At 40.0% G+C, this 22,869-nt stretch overlaps 1 protein-coding gene across 1 annotated transcript in view; it reads right to left on the reverse strand.

Annotated features, from left to right (window-relative positions):
• The window catches only part of EYS (eyes shut homolog), a 1,492,075-nt gene that overhangs the window by 271,823 nt on the left and 1,197,383 nt on the right, over positions 1–22,869 (reverse strand). The window contains exon 35 of the mRNA XM_084624916.1: positions 14,875–15,043. Within this exon, the coding sequence (XP_084481042.1) occupies positions 14,875–15,043 (169 nt within the window). The remainder of the gene's footprint in view (positions 1–14,874; positions 15,044–22,869) is intronic.

The raw sequence follows: 22,869 nt of genomic DNA on the forward strand, positions 1-22,869 counted from the left end.
CAATATCTTCATAAATGATCTGGAGGATGGTGTGGATTGCACTCTCAGCAAATTTGCGGATGATACTAAACTGGGAGGAGTGGTAGATATGCTGGAGGGGAGGGATAGGATACAGAAGGACCTAGACAAATTGGAGGATTGGGCCAAAAGAAATCTGATGAGGTTCAATAAGGATAAGTGCAGTGTCCTGCACTTAGGACGGAAGAACCCAATGCACAGCTACAGACTAGGGACCGAATGGCTAGGCAGCAGTTCTGCGGAAAAGGACCTAGGGGTGACAGTGGACGAGAAGCTGGATATGAGCCAGCAGTGTGCCCTTGTTGCCAAGAAGGCCAATGGCATTTTGGGATGTATAAGTAGGGGCATAGCGAGCAGATCGAGGGACGTGATCGTTCCCCTCTATTCGACATTGGTGAGGCCTCATCTGGAGTACTGTGTCCAGTTTTGGGCCCCACGCTACAAGAAGGATGTGGATAAATTGGAGAGAGTCCAGCGAAGGGCAACAAAAATGATTAGGGGTCTGGAACACATGACTTATGAGGAGAGGCTGAGGGAGCTGGGATTGTTTAGCCTGCAGAAGAGAAGAATGAGGGGGGATTTGATAGCTGCTTTCAACTACCAAAGAGGATGGCTCTAGACTGTTCTCAATGGTAGCAGATGACAGAATGAGGAGTAATGGTCTCAAGTTGCAGTGGGGGAGGTTTAGATTGGATATTAGGAAAAAACTTTTTCACTAGGAGGGTGGTGAAACACTGGAATGCATTACCTAGGGAGGTGGTAGAATCTCCTTCCTTAGAGGTTTTTAAGGTCAGGCTTGACAAAGCCCTGGCTGGGATGATTTAACTGGGAATTGGTCCTGCTTCGAGCAGGGGGTTGGACTAGATGACCTTCTGGGGTCCCTTCCAACCCTGATATTCTATGATTCTATGTATGAACATATGATAAACAGAGGCAATGCTCTGGAATGAGGGAAAGAGAACCTCAAAATCTGCCAGACATTTAATCATAGAATGAAGAGGAATTTCACAGAAAAAGACTGAGAATTCAGAATAAAGACTGGGATAAATTCCAGTAACAATGCGTATCAATAAATGTAATCATTCTATGTTTGCGGATAATTTTTTCACTTCAATACCAATTATCTGAGGATAATGGGGAAAAAGAGGATTAGAGTTTAATATAGTTTAAATAGGCATTATTTTAAAATTGTGTATTAAAAACCATTATTACTAGAAATTACTTTGTGTTGTTTTTTATGAGTTAACCTTAAAGCTTTGAAACATTGTATTGTGCAGTTTAAAAAATTGAAGAATTGAACACATATTTCACATTGACAAGTTTACTTCTCAACCCACTGAAATAATTCTCTTCCCATTAAGCTAATATGTTGAACATGAACTCAACAAAAATATTATAAATGTTGGCTCAGCCTACTGTAGTAGTAACACCTTTTGTTAAAGATAAAGTTACTGCCAAAAGTTGTAGTTTTGTGTGTACTTAGATGGGAATAAATCAGAAAAGAATTGACCAGGAAACATGACACTTTCTATTTAAATCCCTTCTCCAGCTGAGTTGTTCCTATAAATCTCTCTCAAACAGGAGGACAGTAGCGACAGTAACAGGTAACTACTATTGAGAATAAACGTATCTGATTTTTTGCCAATGACCTGCAGACACACATTTCTCACTTTAAATACTAGCATTTACTACACTATAAAATCTGGCTCTGAATTACATCCTCCTAAAGGAAATGGTATAATTTGCCGCCTGGGATTTGGTCAAATGTCTAGTCTAAATCCTTGAGGATCATGTACTTCTCTGGCACAGTTTTAGTTCTTTTCAAAAAGGCAGCACAAAGTAAAATTCTGGTCTGCAGTTCTGTATCCCAGGACAAAACCCCCAGATTGGTCTTGCTTCAAGAAATACCATTCAATTTTTCAACAAGTGCACCTCATGACATGTTCTTCATCTCACCCTGTTCCCCTCTGCCTTATTAGAGGCTTCTTTGTATGGGTTCCAGAATTCAGAAGGCTGGTTCAGTGGCAGGTATGAAAAGATCTCTTTTTCACCTCCACAGCTGCTCATACTTCTGTTCTGTTCCCACTAAGGGTCTATTTCATGCTATTATTTCTAAGAAGATGTATTATTCTTCTAACAGCTTTGCCTGGTACAAGATTCCTGTATACTTTCCCCAGATCAATTAGGTGTTCAGGCAGAGTGGAAAATATGTAACTGTAGTTTTTTAATAAGAATCTGATTTGAAACCAGCATTTAGTGTAGCAGCCTGATATTAATCCCTCCACAGTTTAAGGGTTTGATGAATACCAGGGTAGAAATATACAGTAAATGAAAATATTGTGGTGGCCAATAGAAAAAAACATTAAGACTTATACTTTAATTTCATCTTATTCTTTGTAATTATTAGAACTTGAATTTTACAAAAAATTATCCTACCAAATTGCCCATATGATCATATTTACAAAACTGGTCATCCCAATTGTGCTCGTAAAGCTAATATTTGCACTAGCAGATCAGGAAATGAAGTACAAACTATGTATTTGCACATGCAATTGTCAGATTTGTCAGTGTAAATTTTACAAGTGTAATTTAGATGGCCTGTTTTGAAAATGTGGCCCTGGGACTTTTTGGTAGACATAATATTCTGTGATACATATTTATTGCAACCTTTGACCCAGCAACTGGATCTAGGACATACTGACACATTTCAGCATCTCCTTACTAATAAAAGTCTAATAAAATGAATCAGGAAAATACTGTCAACCATTTATGTTTGCAACTTGAGCTACAATACCCTTCAGAATACAGGCAGGCTAGCAAAGAGATATACACACATCTATCAAATTATGCATTGTTGGGTTATTTATCAACTCATATTGAGGTATGTAGGATTTTTAAAAGACAAATAGACTTAACTGTCCATATAAAAAAATGATAGTCCAAGATATCAAAATCCTAGTAGATTTTTGGTGACCAGTTGGGAATGACATTAGCTACAAACATACAAGAGCATAAAACATACAAATCAACACTTGTCTGGAATACACCCACTCTACATTGGTGCACAAGGGACAAGGAAATGGCACAAGAAACTTCTCATACCTAATGCTCTTGAGAAAGGACAAATCACAATCTAGTCCTTTCATTCACCTGAGCTCAAGAACTACAGAAGGCTAGTGCTAGCACTTCCTGGGTTCGCCCCTCCTCTGCATATTTAACATTTATATACTTTCCATAAAGAAGCATGCCAACACATTTTACTAGCTGACATACATCTTATAGAGAGAGATCATTCCATCTAAAACTGAAATGCAACCACTTGCATGTTGAAGTACAATGGCTGTTTAGTAACGCCAAGAGCATGGAAGAGTACAGGATGGAAGTGGAAAATATTTTATTCAAATAAAACTACAGAAAAGAAAAACTTTCTAAGTAGTAAGAAGAACAGGAGTTCTTGTGGCACCTTAGAGACAAACAAATTTATTTGAGCATAAGCTTTCGTGGGCTATAGCTCACTTCATCGTATGCATGCAGTGGAAAATACAGTAGGAAGATTATTTTATATATATATATATATACACACATACATACATATATATACACACACATACATACACACACACACACACAGAACATGAAACAATGGGTGTTATCATACACACTATAATGAGAGTGATCAGTTAAGGTGAGCTATTACGAGCAGGAGCGGGGGGGGGAACTCCAACCTTTTGTAGTGATAATCAAGATGGGCCATTTCCAGCAGTTGACAAGAATGTGTGAGGAAGTGTGTGTGTGTGGGGGGGAATAAACATGGGGAAACAGTTTTATTTTGTGTAATGACACATCCACTCCCAGCCTTTATTCAAGCCTAAGTTAATGGTGTCCAGTTTGCAAATTCATTCTAATTCAGCAGTCTCTCGTTGCAGTCTGTTTTTGAAGATTTTTGTTGTAATATTGCGACTTTTAGGTCTGTAATCGAGTGACCAGAGAGATTGAAGTGTTCTCTGACTGGTTTTTGAATGTTATAATTCTTGATGTCTGATTTGTGTCCATTTATTCTTTTACGTGGAGACTGTCCAGTTTGGCCAATGTACATGGCAGAGGGACATTGCTGGCACATGATGGCATATATCACATTGATATATATATATATATATATATATATCTCACAAGACCTACTAATTTTCTTTGTGTTATCTGCATTTATTTGAAAAATAGAAAGATCTTTGTCCCAAAGGTATACCTGCCAGTTCTGTGTAGCTGGAAAACTGGAGAACCATAAAATCACTTTTGTGAGCAGCTTAAAAATATTATGTTTTTGCTTTCTGTCAGTGTTCTTTAGAGCTCGTATGTACTGAACTGTTGCCTCTAAATTTCATGGTGGGCTACCAGCTTTTAAATTTCATGGTTGGGTAAGAGACAAAAACATTAGTTTCTACAGATGGCTCAGAAAGACGCTGTCATCATTTATACATATGTACTTGTGTTCCAGACAAAGACCCACTGCTGGGTCAAATGCAGATTTGGGAACATTAATATTTCCTTCTGATATCAAAAACTGAAAGCTATTTTAATTTGCTCAACACCATTTTGTTTCAGTTAAAAGTACATCATCATCTAAGGTTTCAGAGTAGTAGCCGTGTTAGTCTGTATCCGCAAAAAAGAAAAGGAGGACTTGTGGCACCTTAAAGACTAACAAATTTATTTGAGCATAAGCTTTCGTGAGCTACAGCTCACTTCATCGGATGCATTCAATGCATCCGATGAAGTGAGCTGTAGCTCACGAAAGCTTATGCTCAAATAAACTTGTTAGTCTCTAAGGTGCCACAAGTCCTCCTTTTCTTTTATCATCATCTGAGGAAGACTATGGGTTTTATTTTAAAGTAGCACTGCACATAACACATTGCACCTGGTTTTGAACTATGTAAATCAAGAATCACCCCATTAAATTCAATCGGTCATATTTTGCTCATACAGCTCCACTGGTGTAAATCCATTATAACTTTCCACTCTGGAGTAATCCTGCATTGTAAACAGTGTAACTGAATGTACAGTTAGGCCTACTGGAGCTACACTGGTGTAAAAATCAGTATCTGTGAGATCAGACCCAGACCCAGGCCCATCATATATACAAATATCACAAGACCGTGTGCATACATTTTCCCCTATTGTTGGAAGATTGTAGATTTATGTGAACTAGCTACTAAAAAAAACTCAAGACAATTGAGAGATCAGTATTCTTGATTTGATTACCTGCTTTTGCATGCCACACAGAACCATACAAACTTACACATGCCACTTTCTTGGTTTGTCAAAAGTATTTAAGTTCTGACACTTTCCTCTTACAAACAAAAGAAGCCAAAAACACCCACAGTCCAAATGAACCTCTGTCATAGTTGGAAAACTCATGCTAATGCCCATCACTGATACACCACAATGCTCTAAAGGAGCTCATTAATTCTCAAGCCAGCTTGGCTCTTGCCTGACATGTAACATTGCAGTGAACAAAAACATGTAAAGGAAAAGCAGATTGAGAATTTCTTCAGAAACCAACATATTTGATAATGCCAGGGTTTTTCTTTGTATAACTGCTTAATTTCATATAACAAATGTTGTTAAAACTGAAATGGAAATCCTGCTGATTACCATGGGCCAGACAGTAGTCCAGCTGTACACAGCTACACAGAAGGGTATGTCACTTCATTCCCTTGCGTGACCTCCCAGCTTCTCAGTTCCAGGTGCAACGGGGAAGCAAGCACTGCATACCTGATACTCCCATGAAAGTGGATGGGAGGTAGGTGGGTAGAATCTTGGCTGCACCCCACTGGCCAGTCAGCACACGGCGTTGGCCAGAGTAATATGCTATATGGGCCAGCAGTAGGAGGGATCATGGAAGGTCCTGAGTCATAAACGCTTCCCAGTGCTCTTCCTGGCATGGCACAGCTACAGAGCACCCCTTACAGAGGGAAAGGAGTACTTGTGGCACCTTAGAGACTAACCAATTTATTTGAGCATGAGCTTTCGTGAGCTACAGCTCACTTCATTGGATGCATACCGTGGAAACTGCAGAAGACATTACATACACACAGAGACCATGAAACAATACCTCCTCCCACCCCACTGTCCTGCTGGTAATAGCTTATCTAAAGTGATCATCAAGTTGGGCCATTTCCAGCACAAATCCAGGTTTTCTCACCCTCCGCCCCCCCCCACACACAAACTCACTCTCCTGCTGGTAATAGCCCATCCAAAGTGACCACTCTCTTCACAATGTGTATGATAATCAAGGTGGGCCATTTCCTGCACAAATCCAGGTTCTCACTCCCTCACCCCCCCTCCAAAAACCACACACACAAACTCACTCTCCTGCTGGTAATAGCCCATCCAAAGTGACCACTCTCCCTACAATGTGCATGATAATCAAGGTGGGCCATTTCCAGCACAAATCCAGGTTTTCTCACCCCTCCACCCCAATACACACACGAACTCACTCTCCTGCTGGTAATAACTCACGAAAGCTCATGCTCAAATAAATTGGTTAGTCTCTAAGGTGCCACAAGTCCTCCTTTTCTTTTTGCGAATACAGACTAACACGGCTGTTACTCTGAAACCTCACAGAGGGCTATGCCTAAAGGTACAATCTAGCCCCAAATGAAGTGTTGATTCTACCTTTCAAAAATACAATGCCATGTTTGCATATATTAATGCAGTTCATATTTACAGGCAGTACAGACACTAAAATTATGAAAAAAGCTTTATTAAATGGAATTTAAAGATGACAGCACCTGTCACTGACTCAGAATGTTACAAATCTTACATGAATATGACTTGTTTTAAAAATAAACACGAGAACCTCCCAAAGCCAGAAAACATTAAAACCACACAAAATTATAAATTAAGTTTAATTTTCCAGAACTCCCAAACATTTGAAAGCAAGGAATTCAGTTACTGTCAACTCAAAATATTAAACTCTTTCCCATAGTGATATCAGCCAGCCATCTTCCCTTCTTGTTAGGTTTGTACATGTGTTATTTTAGATCAAGAATGTTTCCAGAGAATAGTGGTGGGAATAGTGGTGAGTGAGTTTGCTCAGGTACTAGGAGAAAAGTATTGACTGTTTCTTCTGGTGGCACTCTTGGCCAGGCCCCTGAAGCCAAGTATAAGCAGCAGAGGGAAGATGATAGGAAAGTAGAGCTGCTCAATGACTACTTTGCTTCAATCTTCTCACAAAAAAACAATGTATGACCAGAGGACTAGTGAAATTACCATAGATCAGTGGGTCTCAAACTTTTTTTTTTTGTGGACCACTTGAAAATTGTTGAGGGTCTCAGCGGACCACTTAATGATTTTTCCAAATGCAATTTGTACCATTAGCTAACTATTGTAAAGCGCTTTCGATAAAAACACTATATAAAAATAACTTAATAATTAACTTTTTTTGTTCTACAAATAAAAGCACAGAACTCAAATTTTAATATCAGTAGTCTTATCTTTCGAATGCAATGGCTGTGCCGTCTCCCCCACTCTGACACAGCAGCCCCCAAGCTGGGGCTGAGAAGGAGGAAGGGGGTCTCTCCCCTGCCACTGCAGCCACAGAGCTGAGGCTGGGAAGGAGGGCCATCTGTACCCGGCAGCCACAGCCCTGGAGCTGGGGAAAGTCACCTCTTTCTCTGGCCACTGCAGCCCTGCATGTTCCAAGTTCCTCCGACCCCCTCCCTTCTCACCCCACTGCCCCCTCCCATGTACCCCTTATTCCCCCCAAGGCCACCACCTCACCTTACATGTGCATCTTCTCCAGGGTCCAGGCACCTAATTAGTGGAGCCACGCCTGCATGGCTCCACTAATTAGGTGGGTGGCCCAGGTGCACACCTTAGAGGGAACTATCCATGGAGCACTTGAATGGAACTCACGGACAACTGGTGGTCTGCGGACCACAGTTTGAGAACCTCTGCCATAGACAATAAAGGGGAAGGGATGCAGATCTGGATAAGTAAAGACCACATCAGAGATCTTCTGACCAATTTGAATGAATTCAAATCAGTGGGGTTGAATCATAAAATCATAGAATATCAGGGTTGGAAGGGACCTCAGGAGGTCATCTAGTCCAACCCCATGCTCAAAGCAGGACCAATCCCCAATTAAATCATCCCAGCCAGGGCTTTGTCAAGCCTGACCTTAAAAACTTCTAAGGAAGGAGATTCTACCACCTCCCTAGATAATGCATTCCAGTGTTTCACCACCCTCCTAGTGACAAAGTTTTTCCTAATATCCAACCTAAACCTCCCCCACTGCAACTTGAGACTATTACTCCTTGTCCTGTCATCTTCTACCACTGAGAATAGTCTAGAACCATCCACTTTGGAACCCCCTTTCAGGTAGTTGAAAGCAGCTATCAAATCCCCCCTCATTCTTCTCTTCTGCAGACTAAAAAATCCCAGTTCCCTCAGCCTCTCCTCATAACTCATGTGTTCCAGACCCCTAATCATTTTTGTTGCCCTTCGCTGGACTCTCTCCAATTTTTCCACATCCTTCTTGTAGTGTGGGGCCCAAAACTGGACACAGTACTCCAGATGAGGCCTCACCAATGTCGAATAGAGGGGAACGATCACGTCCCTCGATTTGCTTGCTATGCCCCTACTTATACATCCCAAAATGCCATTGGCCTTCTTGGCAACAAGGGCACACTGTTGACTCATATCCAGCTTCTCGTCCACTGTCACCCCTAGGTCCTTTTCCGCAGAACTGCTGCCTAGACATTCGGTCCCTAGTCTGTAGTGGTGCAGTGGATTCTTCCATCCTAAGTGCAGGACCCTGCGCTTATCCTTGTTGAACCTCATCAGATTTCTTTTGGCCCAATCCTCCAATTTGTCTAGGTCCCTCTGTAGCCTATCCCTACCTGCCACCGTATCTACCACTCCTCCTAGTTTAGTATCATCCGCAAATTTGCTGAAAGTGCAATCCACACCATCTTCCAGATCATTTATGAAGATATTGAACAAAACTGGCCCCAGGACTGACTCTTGGGGCACTCCACTTGATACCGGCTGCCATCTAGACATGGAGCCATTGATCACTATCCGTTGAGCCTGACAATCTAGCCAACTTTCTACCCACCTTATAGTGCATTCATCCAGCCCATACTTCTTTAGCTTGCTCGCAAGAATACGGTGGGAGACCGTGTCAAAAGCTTTGCTAAAGTCAAGAAACAATACATCCACTGCTTTCCCTTCATCCACAGGACCAGTAATCTCATCATAGAAGGCGATTAGATTAGTCAGGTATGATCTTCCCATGGTGAATCCATGCTGACTCTTCCTGATCACTTTCCTCTCACGTAAGTGCTTCAGGATTGATTCCTTGAGGACCTGCTCCATGGATGCTATTCACCTGAGCAATTGCCTGAAGAAATCTTGGAGCCACTGGCAATAATATTTGCAAACTCATGGATGTCAAGAGAGGTCCTGGAAGACTGGAGAAGAGCTAGCATAGTGCCCATCTGTAAAAAGAAGGGAAAGGAGGAGCTGGGGAACTGTAGACCAGTCATCCTGACTTTGATACCTGGGAAGCTACTAGAGCTATGTATAAAACATTCAATTTGTGAATACCGGGAAGATGAAGGGGTAATTATTAGCAGCCATCATAGATTTATTAAGAACAAATCATGCCAAATCAGCTTGATTTCCTTCTTTGATCGGGTAACTGGTTTGGTGGATGGGGGAATGTGGTAGACATAATACACCTGGACTTCAGCAAGATATATCAGCAAATTAATCAGAAATCTTGGTAATTTACATTATTCATTGACATGGTTTGTGCCTCAACTGGTTGTGTCTACATTTGAAAGATTGTTTCTATATTAACGTTAGCTGGTCATTGTATATTAATGTGGTTCTGGGTGAGTGAATAAATTGTTGGTTGGTTTAAGAATAAGCAAGTATGCTGATTTGAGAAAAAAATGTCCAGGTTAAAAGAACCCAGCATTAAATTAGTAAGCTAAGCTCCCTGGACTCAATACACAGGAGTTATCCCATTGAATTCTATTATACATTGGCAAACCTAGTTTGTTAGATTTCAGCTTTAAAATCTAACAGGCACCCTGGCAAATTCATAAATTGACCAATTTTCATACTGACATAATTTTCCAGATGGACACATGTGGCAGAGATCCAGTTAACAAACCTACACCACTATGCTCGTTACACTTTCTGGCTGATTGCTTCCTCGAATTAACCAGAACATGCTACACCTCTAAAGTTCAAGATTTTTCTAAGTTTGTTAAAGTCCAATAGCACATGCAGCTAGTGAGAGAGTCCAGGTGACCAGTCTTCATATCCTGTTGAACACTATGTCCAGCATCACTGGTAGATGTTTGTAAATCCTGTTGGTGAGGTGAATAAGGTCTGTCCACTGTTGTTTTGGCAATAAGGGAGGAATTAGAATTACCCTGGTCCCATCATGTCTTATCTTTTGTATCACCCTCTGTAGAAGAGGAAATGGGTGGGGGAGGCAAGGAAGCATAACAGGCCCATCCCCCAATTCAGAAGGGATGTGTTGATATGGACAGTTTGTCCTTGCCCACTGTTCTGTGGAAATGAGGGCATTTTGTATTCTGCCTGGTGGCAAACAGATCTATGTCCAGAAGTTCCCAAAAGTTGAATGTACCCTGAATTACTGAGTACCCTGAATTACTGAGTCCTTTAGAGATGATTTGTGCAACTGTGTCATATCTCTACTGACCTGATCTGCTGTGACTTTATCCTTGCCTCTTAGTGAAAGATAATTGGGTAGAAGTTATAGTGGATTCACCAGTCCCATAGCTGATAGCCTCCTTACAGAATTGTAATGAGTGAGCTCTTCGCTGTTTGTTCAGGTAAATGCATTGCTGCCACGTTGTCTGTGATGACTTGCTCTATTTGGCTCTGGATGTGAGGTGGAAACAATTTGAGAACTAGACAGATAGCTCTCAACTTTAGTACATTTGTATGTAATGTCTTTTCCTGATAATGCCAGTGGGCCCAAATTAACAGACGGTCGAGGTGCAGTCCCCATTTTCTCTTGCAAGCATACAAAGTGATTGTCAGTGCTGGAGCTGAGGCGTTGAATGCTATGCTTTTCAAAACATTCTCTTGGTGTGTTCAGAATCATAGAGATGACAGAGGATAGACAGAGTTCTGAACTTACTGTCTGTGCTTGGACTGTAGTTCTCTGCCAGCAAACACATCCCATGGGTGGGAATATGCAGAAGGCACTTGAAGAAGAATCATGAGATTTCTAAACACTGCCAGATTAGTTTCAATCTGTCAGTAATGCATATTAGAAATGCAACATAAATTATGTTGAAGTCTAAGAATTATTTGTGCCCCCTCTATTTAAACTGAGATACAAATCAGACAATGAGCTGTCTGTCAGGTTAACACAGGAATATTAATAACCCTCCTTTAAACATTAAAGTATTGTAGTTCGCAGATGACACTAAACTGGGGGGAGAGGTAGATCTGCTGGAGGGTAGGGATAGGATCCAGAGTGACCTAGACAAATTGGAGGATTGGGACAAAAGAAATCTGCTGAGGTTCAACAAGGACAAGTGCAGAGTCCTGCTCTTAGGACGGAAGAATCCCATGCACTGCTACAGGCTGGGGACGGACTGGTTAAGCAGCAGTTCTGCAGAAAAGGACCTGGGGATTACAGTGGAGGAGAAGCTGGATATGAGTCAGCAGTGTGTCCTTGTTGCCAAGAAGGCTAACGGCATATTGGGCTGCATTAGTAGGAGCACTGCCAGCAGATCGAGGGAAGTGATTATTCCCCTCTATTCGACACTGGTGAGGCCACATCTGGAGAATTGCATCCAGTTTTGGACCCCCCACTACAGAAAGGATGTGGACAAATTGGAGAGAGTCCAGCGGAGGGCAATGAAAATAATCAGGGGGCTGGGGCACATGACTTATGAGGAGAGGCTGGGGGAACTGGGCTTGTTTAGCCTTCAGAGAGAAGAGTAAGGAGGGATTTGATAGCAGCCTTCAACTACCTGAAGCAGGGTTCCAAAGAGGATTGAGCTCTCAGTGGTGGCAGATGACAGAACAAGGAGCTATGGTCTCAAGTTGCAGTGGGGAAGGTTTAGGTTGGATATTAGGAAACACTATTTCACTAGGAGGGTGGTGAAACACTGGAATGGGTTACCTAGGGAGGTGGTGGAATCTCCATCCTTAGAGGTTATTAAGGCCCATCTTGACAAAGCCTTGGCTGGGATGATTTAGTTGGTGTTGGTCCTGCCTTGAGCATGGGGTTGGACTAGATGACCTCCTTAGGTCTCTTCCAACCCTAATATTCGATGATTCTATGATCCAAAAAGGATTTCTTCCAGCAACTGACAGACAGAGTGTGGAGCACTGTAAAGGAGGGCTATATTGCCCATTGTTCACACTACAGGGGCACAAATAACAGTGCTCCGCTGTAACTCCCCTATGTGGATCCTGCAGGTGCAAACTAAAGGGTTCCTAGTTCACATTAATTTAGTCTTGTTTAAAGTGGACTTTAATGCAAACTAGGAACTTTTTAATTTTCACCCGCAGTAGCCACATGGGGGAATTACAACAGATCACTTTGGTGAACATTTTGTTTACACCCTCATACTTCAAATGGTGGAACAGTAAAGACAAGCCCTAGAAGCCCCCACTTTGGTAGATCTACCTTTAAAAGAAAATATGGAAGAGGGAAAACAAGAGGGAAAACGGCACTCCCCAAACCTGTTTACCTGATGAGACAGATTGTAATAGCGAATGCCTTTAAAAACATACAATGACATATAATAGGAAGTGGTGATAACATCCTCAGAGAGAACATCTTTGTAAAAACCTTCACTGGAAGGACTGCCTGATTTTATAACAAACACCTAATACCTTTAAATCTGAATGATCACAGACTTATATAGTTTAAAAGGTTGAGGCAAAAATGTCCTCAAGCCACAGGTAGTGCGTCAGACATGCTGTATCCTCATGAAAGACAGACAGATAGGTCTCTGATAGGCTAGGTCAGAGGACAGAATGGGACAACGTGCTAACTAGAAACGTAAGACCTTATCTATGCATAAATTTGCACTGCCTTAGCTAAATTGACTTAGTTAAAGTGATGCAAATCCTTGTTTAAACTTATCCGTTTAAATCTGGTTATTTCTGTTTAGATTGCCACAGTAAATTTACTGGGGCAAGCTAAATTTTGAAAAGTAGGTTAAGGTAAACACAAATAAGGCACCTTTATTCCAGAGTAAGCATGTTCAAGAGTTAGTCAAGAATAGTTAATCAAAAATAACAGTCTGTATTCAAAAGCCCTTTAAGCCAGGTTTAAATTGAAATCAGAGTGTCCACACCCAAAGTTGCACCAAAATTAACAATTGTTTTAAAATCACAGCTTTAGTTAAGTTGGTGCAACTTGGTACATAGGCCAGGCCTCAGGTCTGTAACTTTAATGAAAGTATATGAATAGGTATATTATGCAAAATATTTCTTTTGTTTCAATCTGATTCTTTCCATTCTTAATAAATCTTGTTTTAAATTAGATCACTTGAGTCTTACACTGTTTGGGAATTTCCACATAGAATGTCCCAGAGATGGAAAAAACAGCCTCCAAGTTCTAAGGCTTAGTCTAAACACAGAGTTGTACCAATATAAAGATGTTATTTTATGCCAATTTAATAAAACCAGAGCCAATTTTGTCTGTGGCCATTTGGAGGTTCTTCTAGAAGTTTAAACCTGACTTATATTGATTTAGCTTCTGCCTGTAAATGTACATATTCAGCTAAACCAATATACTAGTTTTGGACAGATAAAAGAGTCCACACAAAAGTTGCACCTGTTTAACCAAAATGATTTAAGTGAAACCTGTACAAGTTCTGTATGTAGGCCAGCCCCTAAGAAATTGTTGCAAAGGGAGAGTATCCACATGGTACCCTGCTCCAAATTCTTGGTCAAAAGAGCATGGACTAAGGAATCCTTTCCCACCAAGCTTTTTTAAGTGAAAATTCCTAACAACCACGGATATGAAGAGAGTTTAAGGAGTGTAAGATGACAAATATCATAGCTGCTTTTAAACCTTCTGATTTTTTTTTATCCCCACTCCCTTTTGTGTGCATGTACAGGTCCACCCTAAATACACAAAATGCACAAAAAGAAGTGAGGAGGCAGCCCCTCTCTCCTCTTGTCTGGTGGAAGGAGTATTGTCTCAGCAGCTCACTCCAGCTGACTACACACACAAAACAGTGCAAAGGAGAAAATGAGACACCGAAGGAGGTAGTGAACAATGCCCTTCTATGACAGCAAGTCCATCCATACAGACTGGAACAGTAGCCTTTGGGGACTGCTGGCAGATATGCAATAATATGAAATCACAAGCAGCCTTCTGAAATACCACAACATTGCAGAATTTATTATAACTTTGCAAGAGTTAATGACACTGTGACCAAGATCAGACTTATTATGGGAAGCAAGTCGCAACCCAACTGTGAAGAAGCTGCCACCCCGTAATAAATTATTTGAAAATTCCACAGCATTTGTGTTTTATAGCTATAACACTATATTATTGGAGTCATACGTTTGCTGTGTTCTTCCCTGTCATAAGCGGCGTTTTCACTTGTAAGTTATGTTCTGCTGAATGAGTAATAAATTAAAGAACTTTTCAGAATAACAGGAAGAACTATGGCCCCAATTTAGTAATGCATCATGTATTAAAAAACCAAAAGGATTCTACTGCATTTTAATGAGTAATTCGATCATTGAATAGGACACACCAGCTGGATCTACACTGAAGTTAATAAGAGCAGAAGGAGATTAAACTGCTACTGCAGGTTCAAGTATAACTGGTACTCACTGTAAAGGATAGTGCCATTTAAAACAGTTGTTTTCACTGTCAAGTATATAGATGTAATTCTGTTTGGTTCCTGCCCCAGTGCAATCTGGCTCTCGGATACAGATGTTACAGAAGGCAGTTCTAAATAAGAGTTCCCACTGAAGGATGGAAAAAACAATGCTGTGTCTGGAATGAATAACAGAAAAATTATATTAATATGATATAATATACAAAAAAATGAAATGTAACTCATTCAACTAAGCATAGTATATGAGCATTTACTATTTAGTGGTAAATATTTGTGATTCATGGTTGTGTTTTGAAAATGAAATACTATACTATTTATGAGACATACATCCTATGCAAGTTATTTAACTTGCAGCATTCAAGCTGAAGGTCCTGGAGAAAACACTATACTCTGCCCTTGGCCCCCCAGTAAAAAGCAGAAATGGGAGAGTTATGAGCGGGACCTATAGACAATACTTAAAAGGCACAATTTCTATAGAATTATAATGCCAATTTCATTACTTGTAGATGTGTTATTTTTATAGAAATTTTAACATAGCTTCACTTCAGACCTCCTCGATAACAATGTTCCTGTAGAGACTTCATATATGCTTTATTATATTTAGGGATGAGAGAACTAGATTTTCCTAATTTTAAAGCCACTTTAAAATCACAGGTTTGAAATCATGACTCAAACTCTATAATTGTTGGGCAGCATGTACATGGCCAACTAGTTGCGTCTAGCTTTTGGGTGGTGTTTCTCTATCCCTAGAATATAACACAATTTACTATTAGCTAGCAGCATTTTCTTAAAATGAATCACCCTTTCCATGGCTTTAAATTACAGAAAATTAAAGTTTCTATTTAGTATATAATCTCTTTGGGGTATAGAGTGTCTTTTACAGCATGTTTGCACATGATGTAACATACCCAGAAACAAAGGTCTTGATCCTGATTGGGGTCCCTGGACACTATTGTTATAAATAATGATACGTTAAATTTTAACTAGTTTTGCAAATCCGGAGAACAGTATATGGAGCTCACAAAATATCAAGCTTCACAAGGGTTAACAATCTCAATTATATTGTCAGTTTTCTTTTAATTATCCAGAAATGGGGGACAGATTGACCAAACTAATGGATGCATTTTGGAAGGAAAAAATAGATATTCAGTCTTGTGGCTGTAAGAGAATACATGCAAATTTGTGTAAATCTCAGATCTGTTACATGTTGATGAAAAATAAATTTTGCACATACAAAATCCACTTAAAACACTAACTTGAAATGCTCCCTTAGCTTTTTTTGAATGAAAAAAATCACAAAAGAAAACTTTGATTATGAGCCCTTATTTGCTATTTTTTCTTATTACATTAATTGCTTTATTGTGTGTGCACGTATATAGACAATCACCCAGACTATACAAAAGAAAACTAATTGGGGTTAGGTAGAGTCTCCTCCTGCTGCTTTAGAAAGCCCATTCCAGCAATGCTGCTGGAACACAATCCAAATTCATCTCCACCCTTACAAATAAGGAATAAAGCAGTCATCTGGGTTAGGAAGGATTTTTGTAACCAAATATTTACTGTAGATAACTAACACCATAGAAAAGTATGTGTGACAGATGGCTATATTTAGCCATGTGACTAATAATAGTGTGGTTACTCTTCAGAACTTTTACGTACTTTTTGTATGAATACATTTCACTTGTGTTCTTAGGTAAACTGCTCATAGGGAGGACTCATAAAACCTGCCTAGACATTATCCTCTATCACTTTGTACCAGGCTTCTAAGGAGAACAAAAGCCAGTGATGGCCATATAAATCTCTTAAAATGGAAAACCATGAAAATGAATGAGTCACACAGTAACTGAAGGAAGATAGGAAGGGAGACATTCCTAAAAGATGGGGGACAAAACCAGTTAGAACTATTGGGTACAAGACAAAAATGAGAGAGAATGAAATTCCTTTGGGAAAGGGCTGAAGGATCTTCACAAGAACAAAAGGATGTGTATCTATACAGTCAAGAAGAAAACGTTTAGCTAGCAGAGCTCTCCTTTTCCAGGAAGACAATGCTAGCTGATCTTCTACAGTGGGGCTCTGTGCAGACTATATCATGAAGGATAAAAAGGGTTTCAAGGACTGATTCCTGCCAGAACACTTTTTGGAGTTGGGATGATCTCTGGTAAGCTTATTAGCTTGCATGCATATTCTTTTATTATTTTAATATGTTTCTATAATGCTTTTACCTTAAGAATAAATATGCTTGCTTAGAAGTGGTTGTGTGGTACCTTAAAACTGTGGGCAATTATGCTGCTTAGAACCTCTGAGGAGAAACCTGAGCAGTCCTACTTAGGCAATCTGACTTGCTGGGGAACTCAGTGTAGACAGGGATCTGTGCATCCTGGAAATACTCTGGTTTCAGGAGGGGGAGAGAGAGGTGGATCTCTGCCCAAGAGAGGTGATGGTTGGGGAGCCAGAAGTCTAAAAGTGATTGTCCTTGTTGGAGGTGGAAATACAAGTGTAGTTATTATGTTATTAAACAGTTATAATTAAAAAAAAACTTTCCAAAATATTTACCTTTCCGGTTGACATTTTCCATACTTTGTCTTTCTTTGAAAAGAAATATTTTGGTAAGTTTAAGTAAAACCCTGTCATCCCTTTTTGGATATACTGAAATATGAAAGTAGTACATTTTTCAAATTGTTAAAAAATTCTAACCATGTATTTTAAACAGGACAAGAGCAGAAATGACAAAAGTATGAAATGTTGCATGGATTTGTTGCATGGAAATGTTGCATGGATTTGAAATGCAGGAGGATGTGGGAAATGTTGTTGGAACCTTAACTTTTGCATTTCCTGACTTTGTGAGTTTAACTCTGCATCTTAACATTTCATTCTTATACATTTTATTTAATCTCTAACAAACAAGTGCAAGTATTCTTGCCTAAGACTGCATATAGTACAAATATGTTTGAATTATCTTTCCAGTGGCTAGCAGTTCAATTTCAATCGGGCTGGGTTTGGCAGTAGTAGCAAAGGTAAACTAAAAGCACTTTTGTGATTAAATCTTTAATTAGTAATTGGCACAGTAACTCATTCACATCATGTTTTATCTGCAACAGGTTTTATACACACAAACAGCTTTCTGTACTTGGAGTCTGAAGTCAGCCCAACAAAAACAGGGAGGAAAGTTATCAAAATGAAAGTCCAGATAATACAAATACTAGTTCTTTGCTAAATTATCTGCAGCCTCACAAGCATAATTTATTCTTTTTAAAGCTTCTACAAATCAGTTTTAACAACGTATTTCAAGCAAACTTGGTAATGACCCTTGGGATCTGTCATAACGATAAATGAGAATGTTATCAGCATACATTTTGATGGTAGGTATTATAAGCAAAATTGTAAATCATGTACAAGCAGAGAAAACACCATCGTTCCAAGGACACATCTTGTGGAACTGCTGTCTATTATTAAACGGATGCTATAGATCCAACACTTAGGGATATGATAAATAATAATAAAATCTCTTACAAGTTGTCTGGAAAAAGCCAATCTTAATTGCAGTATGTTGCACACCAAACATGACTGACTGTATCTGATATTGTAACTACATCAGTTAATAGTGATAGTTGCTGCTGATAAACTCAAGAAAGCCTGAAAGGTTATATCTAAAAATCTGGCTAGTAGAGTTTGTGGCAGAAATAACATGTAAAACACATACATTTGAAAGAGAGAACTATACTAAAATAGCAGGGAGGTTCTGAAAACCAATGAAAGGGAAAATAAATCTGCAATTTCTTCCTTGACTTACCCCACTGAGGCTAAGTATTTCAAGGGTCTGAGATTCAGAGGTATGTACTGAGATATATAGACAAAATACCACAGGCTAAGGATGGATGGCATCCAACTTTTCATTTCCTTGATCCTATCAGACTCCAAAGTCTGGGCTACTTGGAATTAAAGCCACAATTCAGTAAAGTGTATGTGTAACTTTAAGCACATGAATAGTTCCACAAATCAGGGCCCAAATAGGCACATGTGGTACTATAACAGATACATGGATCATAAACTGTACTTACTGATATTACAGTTGCCAGCAATACTGCATACATAAGACACTGGAAGATAGAACCTGTGTATTTGGCTACAAAACAAGCCTTTACCACATTAGGCAGAATAGAATATTTGTTAACTATTGGAATATAAGTGTTTCATCCTCAGCACTACAGATTTTAAGCCAGATCCTTGGCTATAGTAATTTTCCACTCAGTGCAGCTCAGTCGGAGATTTGACAGAGAAAATTGTGACTTTTTGCCCTCTTTACTCCCCCCTACTCTTGGGGCTTGTCATAAATATAAAGGGAAGGGTAAACCCCTTTGAAATCCCTCCTGGCTAGGGGAAAGCTCCTCTCACCTGTAAAGGGTTAAGAAGCTAAAGGTAACCTCGCTGGCACCTGACCAAAATGACCAATGAGGAGACAAGATACTTTCAAAAGCTGGGAGGAGGGAGAGGAACAAAGGGTCTGTGTCTGTCTATATGCTGGTCTTTACTAGGGATAGACCAGGAATGGAGTCTTAGAACTTTTAGTAAGTAATCTAGCTAGGTATGTGTTAGATTATGATTTCTTTAAATGGCTGAGAAAAGAATTGTGCTGAATAGAATAACTATTTCGGTCTGTGTATCTTTTTTGTAACTTAAGGTTTTGCCTAGAGGGGTTCTCTATGTTTTTGAATCTAATTACCCTGTAAGATATCTACCATCCTGATTTTACAGGGGGGATTTCTTTATTTCTATTTACTTCTATTTTTTATTAAAAGTCTTCTTGTAAAAAACTGAATGCTTTTTCATTGTTCTCAGATCCAAGGGTTTGGGTCTGTGGTCACCTGTGCAAATTGGTGAGGCTTTTTATCCAACATTTCCCAGGAAAGGGGGGGTGCAAGTGTTGGGAGGATTGTTCATTGTTCTTAAGATCCAAGGGTCTGGGTCTGTAGTCACCTAGGCAAATTGGTGAGGCTTTTTACCAAACCTTGTCCAGGAAGTGGGGTGCAAGGTTTTGGGAAGTATTTTGGGGGGAAGGACGCGTCCAAACAGCTCTTCCCCAGTAACCAGTATTAGTTTGGTGGTGGTAGCGGCCAGTCCAAGGACAACGGGTGTAATATTTTGTACCTTGGGGAAGTTTTGACCTAAACTGGTAAAGATAAGCTTAGGAGGTTTTTCATGCAGGTCCCCACATCTGTACCCTAGAGTTCAGAGTGGGGGAGGAACCTTGACAGGGCTACTGTGACCATTCTGGTCGTCCAACATAATCATTTGGGGCAGTTGCTATATATTACATCAGCTGCCCACAATTACAAGGGGTTGTTCCATAAGGTGGGAATCAGTGGGGCGTAGGTACACCCCAGACATGCCTCCCCCTTCCCACACACCCAGATCTGGGAAGGAGGTAAATAGAAACTGCTAATACAGGAGCTCTGTAATGTTGGAGTATTTCCCCACAGCGTAGGAATTGTCCAATGACCATTTAAGATGGGCTTGAGCTCCGTAGCAGAACCAAGGGTATGAACCCTTGGCTGCTGCTACAACTGAAATAATAAATAGTAATAGTAAATCACTCAGACTTGAAAAATATGACATTCCATCCAGTAGAGGACAGTGGCAAACCACACACATCTAGTACATTACTGCTTTTTCCAAGGTTTCTAGCTCTTTTAGCTATTAATAGTAAAATTTTTGGAGCAGAGGCCATGGGTGCAGATTAATAAAGATTTTTAGGTGCCTAGAGATGCAGATAGGCACATAGTGGGATTTTCAGCATTTCTTAGGCACCTTAGGCTTTTGAAAACCCCACTAGATACCTATCTGCATCTTTAGGCACATAAATATATACACAATTCTCGCCTCTCTGTATAACATTATATAGACTTTTGAGATATACAAATGTTAAATAAATGATACTATTACTACATAAAAACTTGACAACTACCAGCCACAATCAACAATCCTTCATTTCTGTTCTTTCTTTGATTGGTCTCAATTTTGAGGTAAATGGGATTTTCATTTGAGCTGAACTCATTTACTCCAGCAGAGAATTTGGCCTGTAATTTTCACCATAATACCAAAGAATATAATGTGAAAATAACTAGTACACATAAACAAATGTATTACATGACCATTTGCATTTGTCTGAATTTAAAAAGAAAAAAAAAGGGGGGGGGAATCAGTTAATTTTCTATTGCTAATCAGTATGGTCTGTTTGCTGCCAGCCCTTTTGCTCATCCTTCATTTGAACTGTATCTGTCCAATTACATTTGAACAGATAGACCTGTCCAAATTATTGGGTAGATTCTCTGCCCTGTTCTGCTCCCATTGCACAACTCAAATGATGCAAAGGAAGCAGGGACAGGTCCTGAACCTCTAGCTGGCTATACCCCAGCAACAAAGAGCTCCCAGTAGATGTAGATTTGGAGCAGTGCAGGCCCAGGTACTGATCAGGAAACAAAGTACTACACCAATCCCCAGCTCATGAAATATCTCTTGGGAACCAAAAACAGCTGGCACAGATTGAAATGTCCTTTTGCCCAAGAACAGGCAGAGAATCGGAGAGCAGTATCTGGCTCCCTGATGGTCCCTGCTTTCATCTGTACCCTGCATAAACTGGATGCAGCAAAGAATCTGGGCCTGTGTGTTTTGTAAAGTGCTGCATACCTGTATAGCGTTTTGTAAGCAACAGCGATTTATGAGATTATTATTTGGAATCCAACAATCAACTGATTTGGGGCATTTCCTGGCAATAAAATATAGAGCACAACAAATCTCACTCATGCTGCTTTTATTCATTTTGGTTTGCTCACAAAAGCCTTCTGATTACTATAACTGAACTCCTACATTATAAAGAAAAAAATACTTAAGGAACAAAATGCACAAGATTTGTTTTATCAGGTCAACTTGATGCCCTGTTGATAAGGATTTGTGCTGCTATGAAGGAATCTGAATTCAGATTTCTGTCTTAATCTCTTTCTCTTCAGATTACTAGGGACTTGGAGTTCTGGTAAAACAACATATTCAATGATGGGGGCTGAGGGAAGGCTTTGATTGAGCTACGCACCAAACAAGCAAACTGTAATAACAAAATATTACTTCGTTACAATGAAATAATCAGCCATCCAACTGCACCAATATTGTGGTTAGTTTCCAAATTCCCAAATGCTATTAAGAGTTTCTAGAAAATGAATGTGCAGCAGGTACTTACTAGAAAGGGAAATCAATGATGCACTAGTCATTAGAAGCACCCTGCTGATCGCATTTGCCCACTGAACAATTTCTTCTCTTAGGCAGTGGTAGCTGTATTCATTCTACAGAAATTTCCATTGCAGATGATAATGAAGTTACAAATGACAGAATGTTATTGATAGAGTCAATGGCATGTTTGCTACCAGAAAACTCTGGCAAGACAATTTTGTGATCATAGAATCATAGAATATCAGGGTTGGAAGGGACCCCAGAAGGTCATCTAGTCCAACCCCCTGCTCAAAGCAGGACCAATTCCCAGTTAAATCATCCCAGCCAGGGCTTTGTCAAGCCTGACCTTAAAAACCTCTAAGGAAGGAGATTCTACCACCTCCCTAGGTAACGCATTCCAGTGTTTCACCACCCTCTTAGTGAAAAAGTTTTTCCTAATATCCAATCTAAACTTCCCCCACTGCAACTTGAGACCATTACTCCTCGTTCTGTCATCTGCTACCATTGAGAACAGTCTAGAGCCATCCTCTTTGGAACCCCCTTTCAGGTAGTTGAAAGCAACTATCAAATCCCCCCTCATTCTTCTCTTCTGCAGGCTAAACAATCCCAGCTCCCTCAGCCTCTCCTCATAACTCATGTGTTCCAGTCCCCTAATCATTTTTGTTGCCCTTCGCTGGACTCTCTCCAATTTATCCACATCCTTCTTGAAGTGTGGGGCCCAAAACTGGACACAGTACTCCAGATGAGGCCTCACCAATGTCGAATA

This window comes from Lepidochelys olivacea, assembly GCF_965140295.1.
Source record: "Lepidochelys olivacea isolate rLepOli2 genome assembly, chromosome: 3".
Lineage (NCBI taxonomy): Eukaryota > Metazoa > Chordata > Testudines > Cheloniidae > Lepidochelys > Lepidochelys olivacea.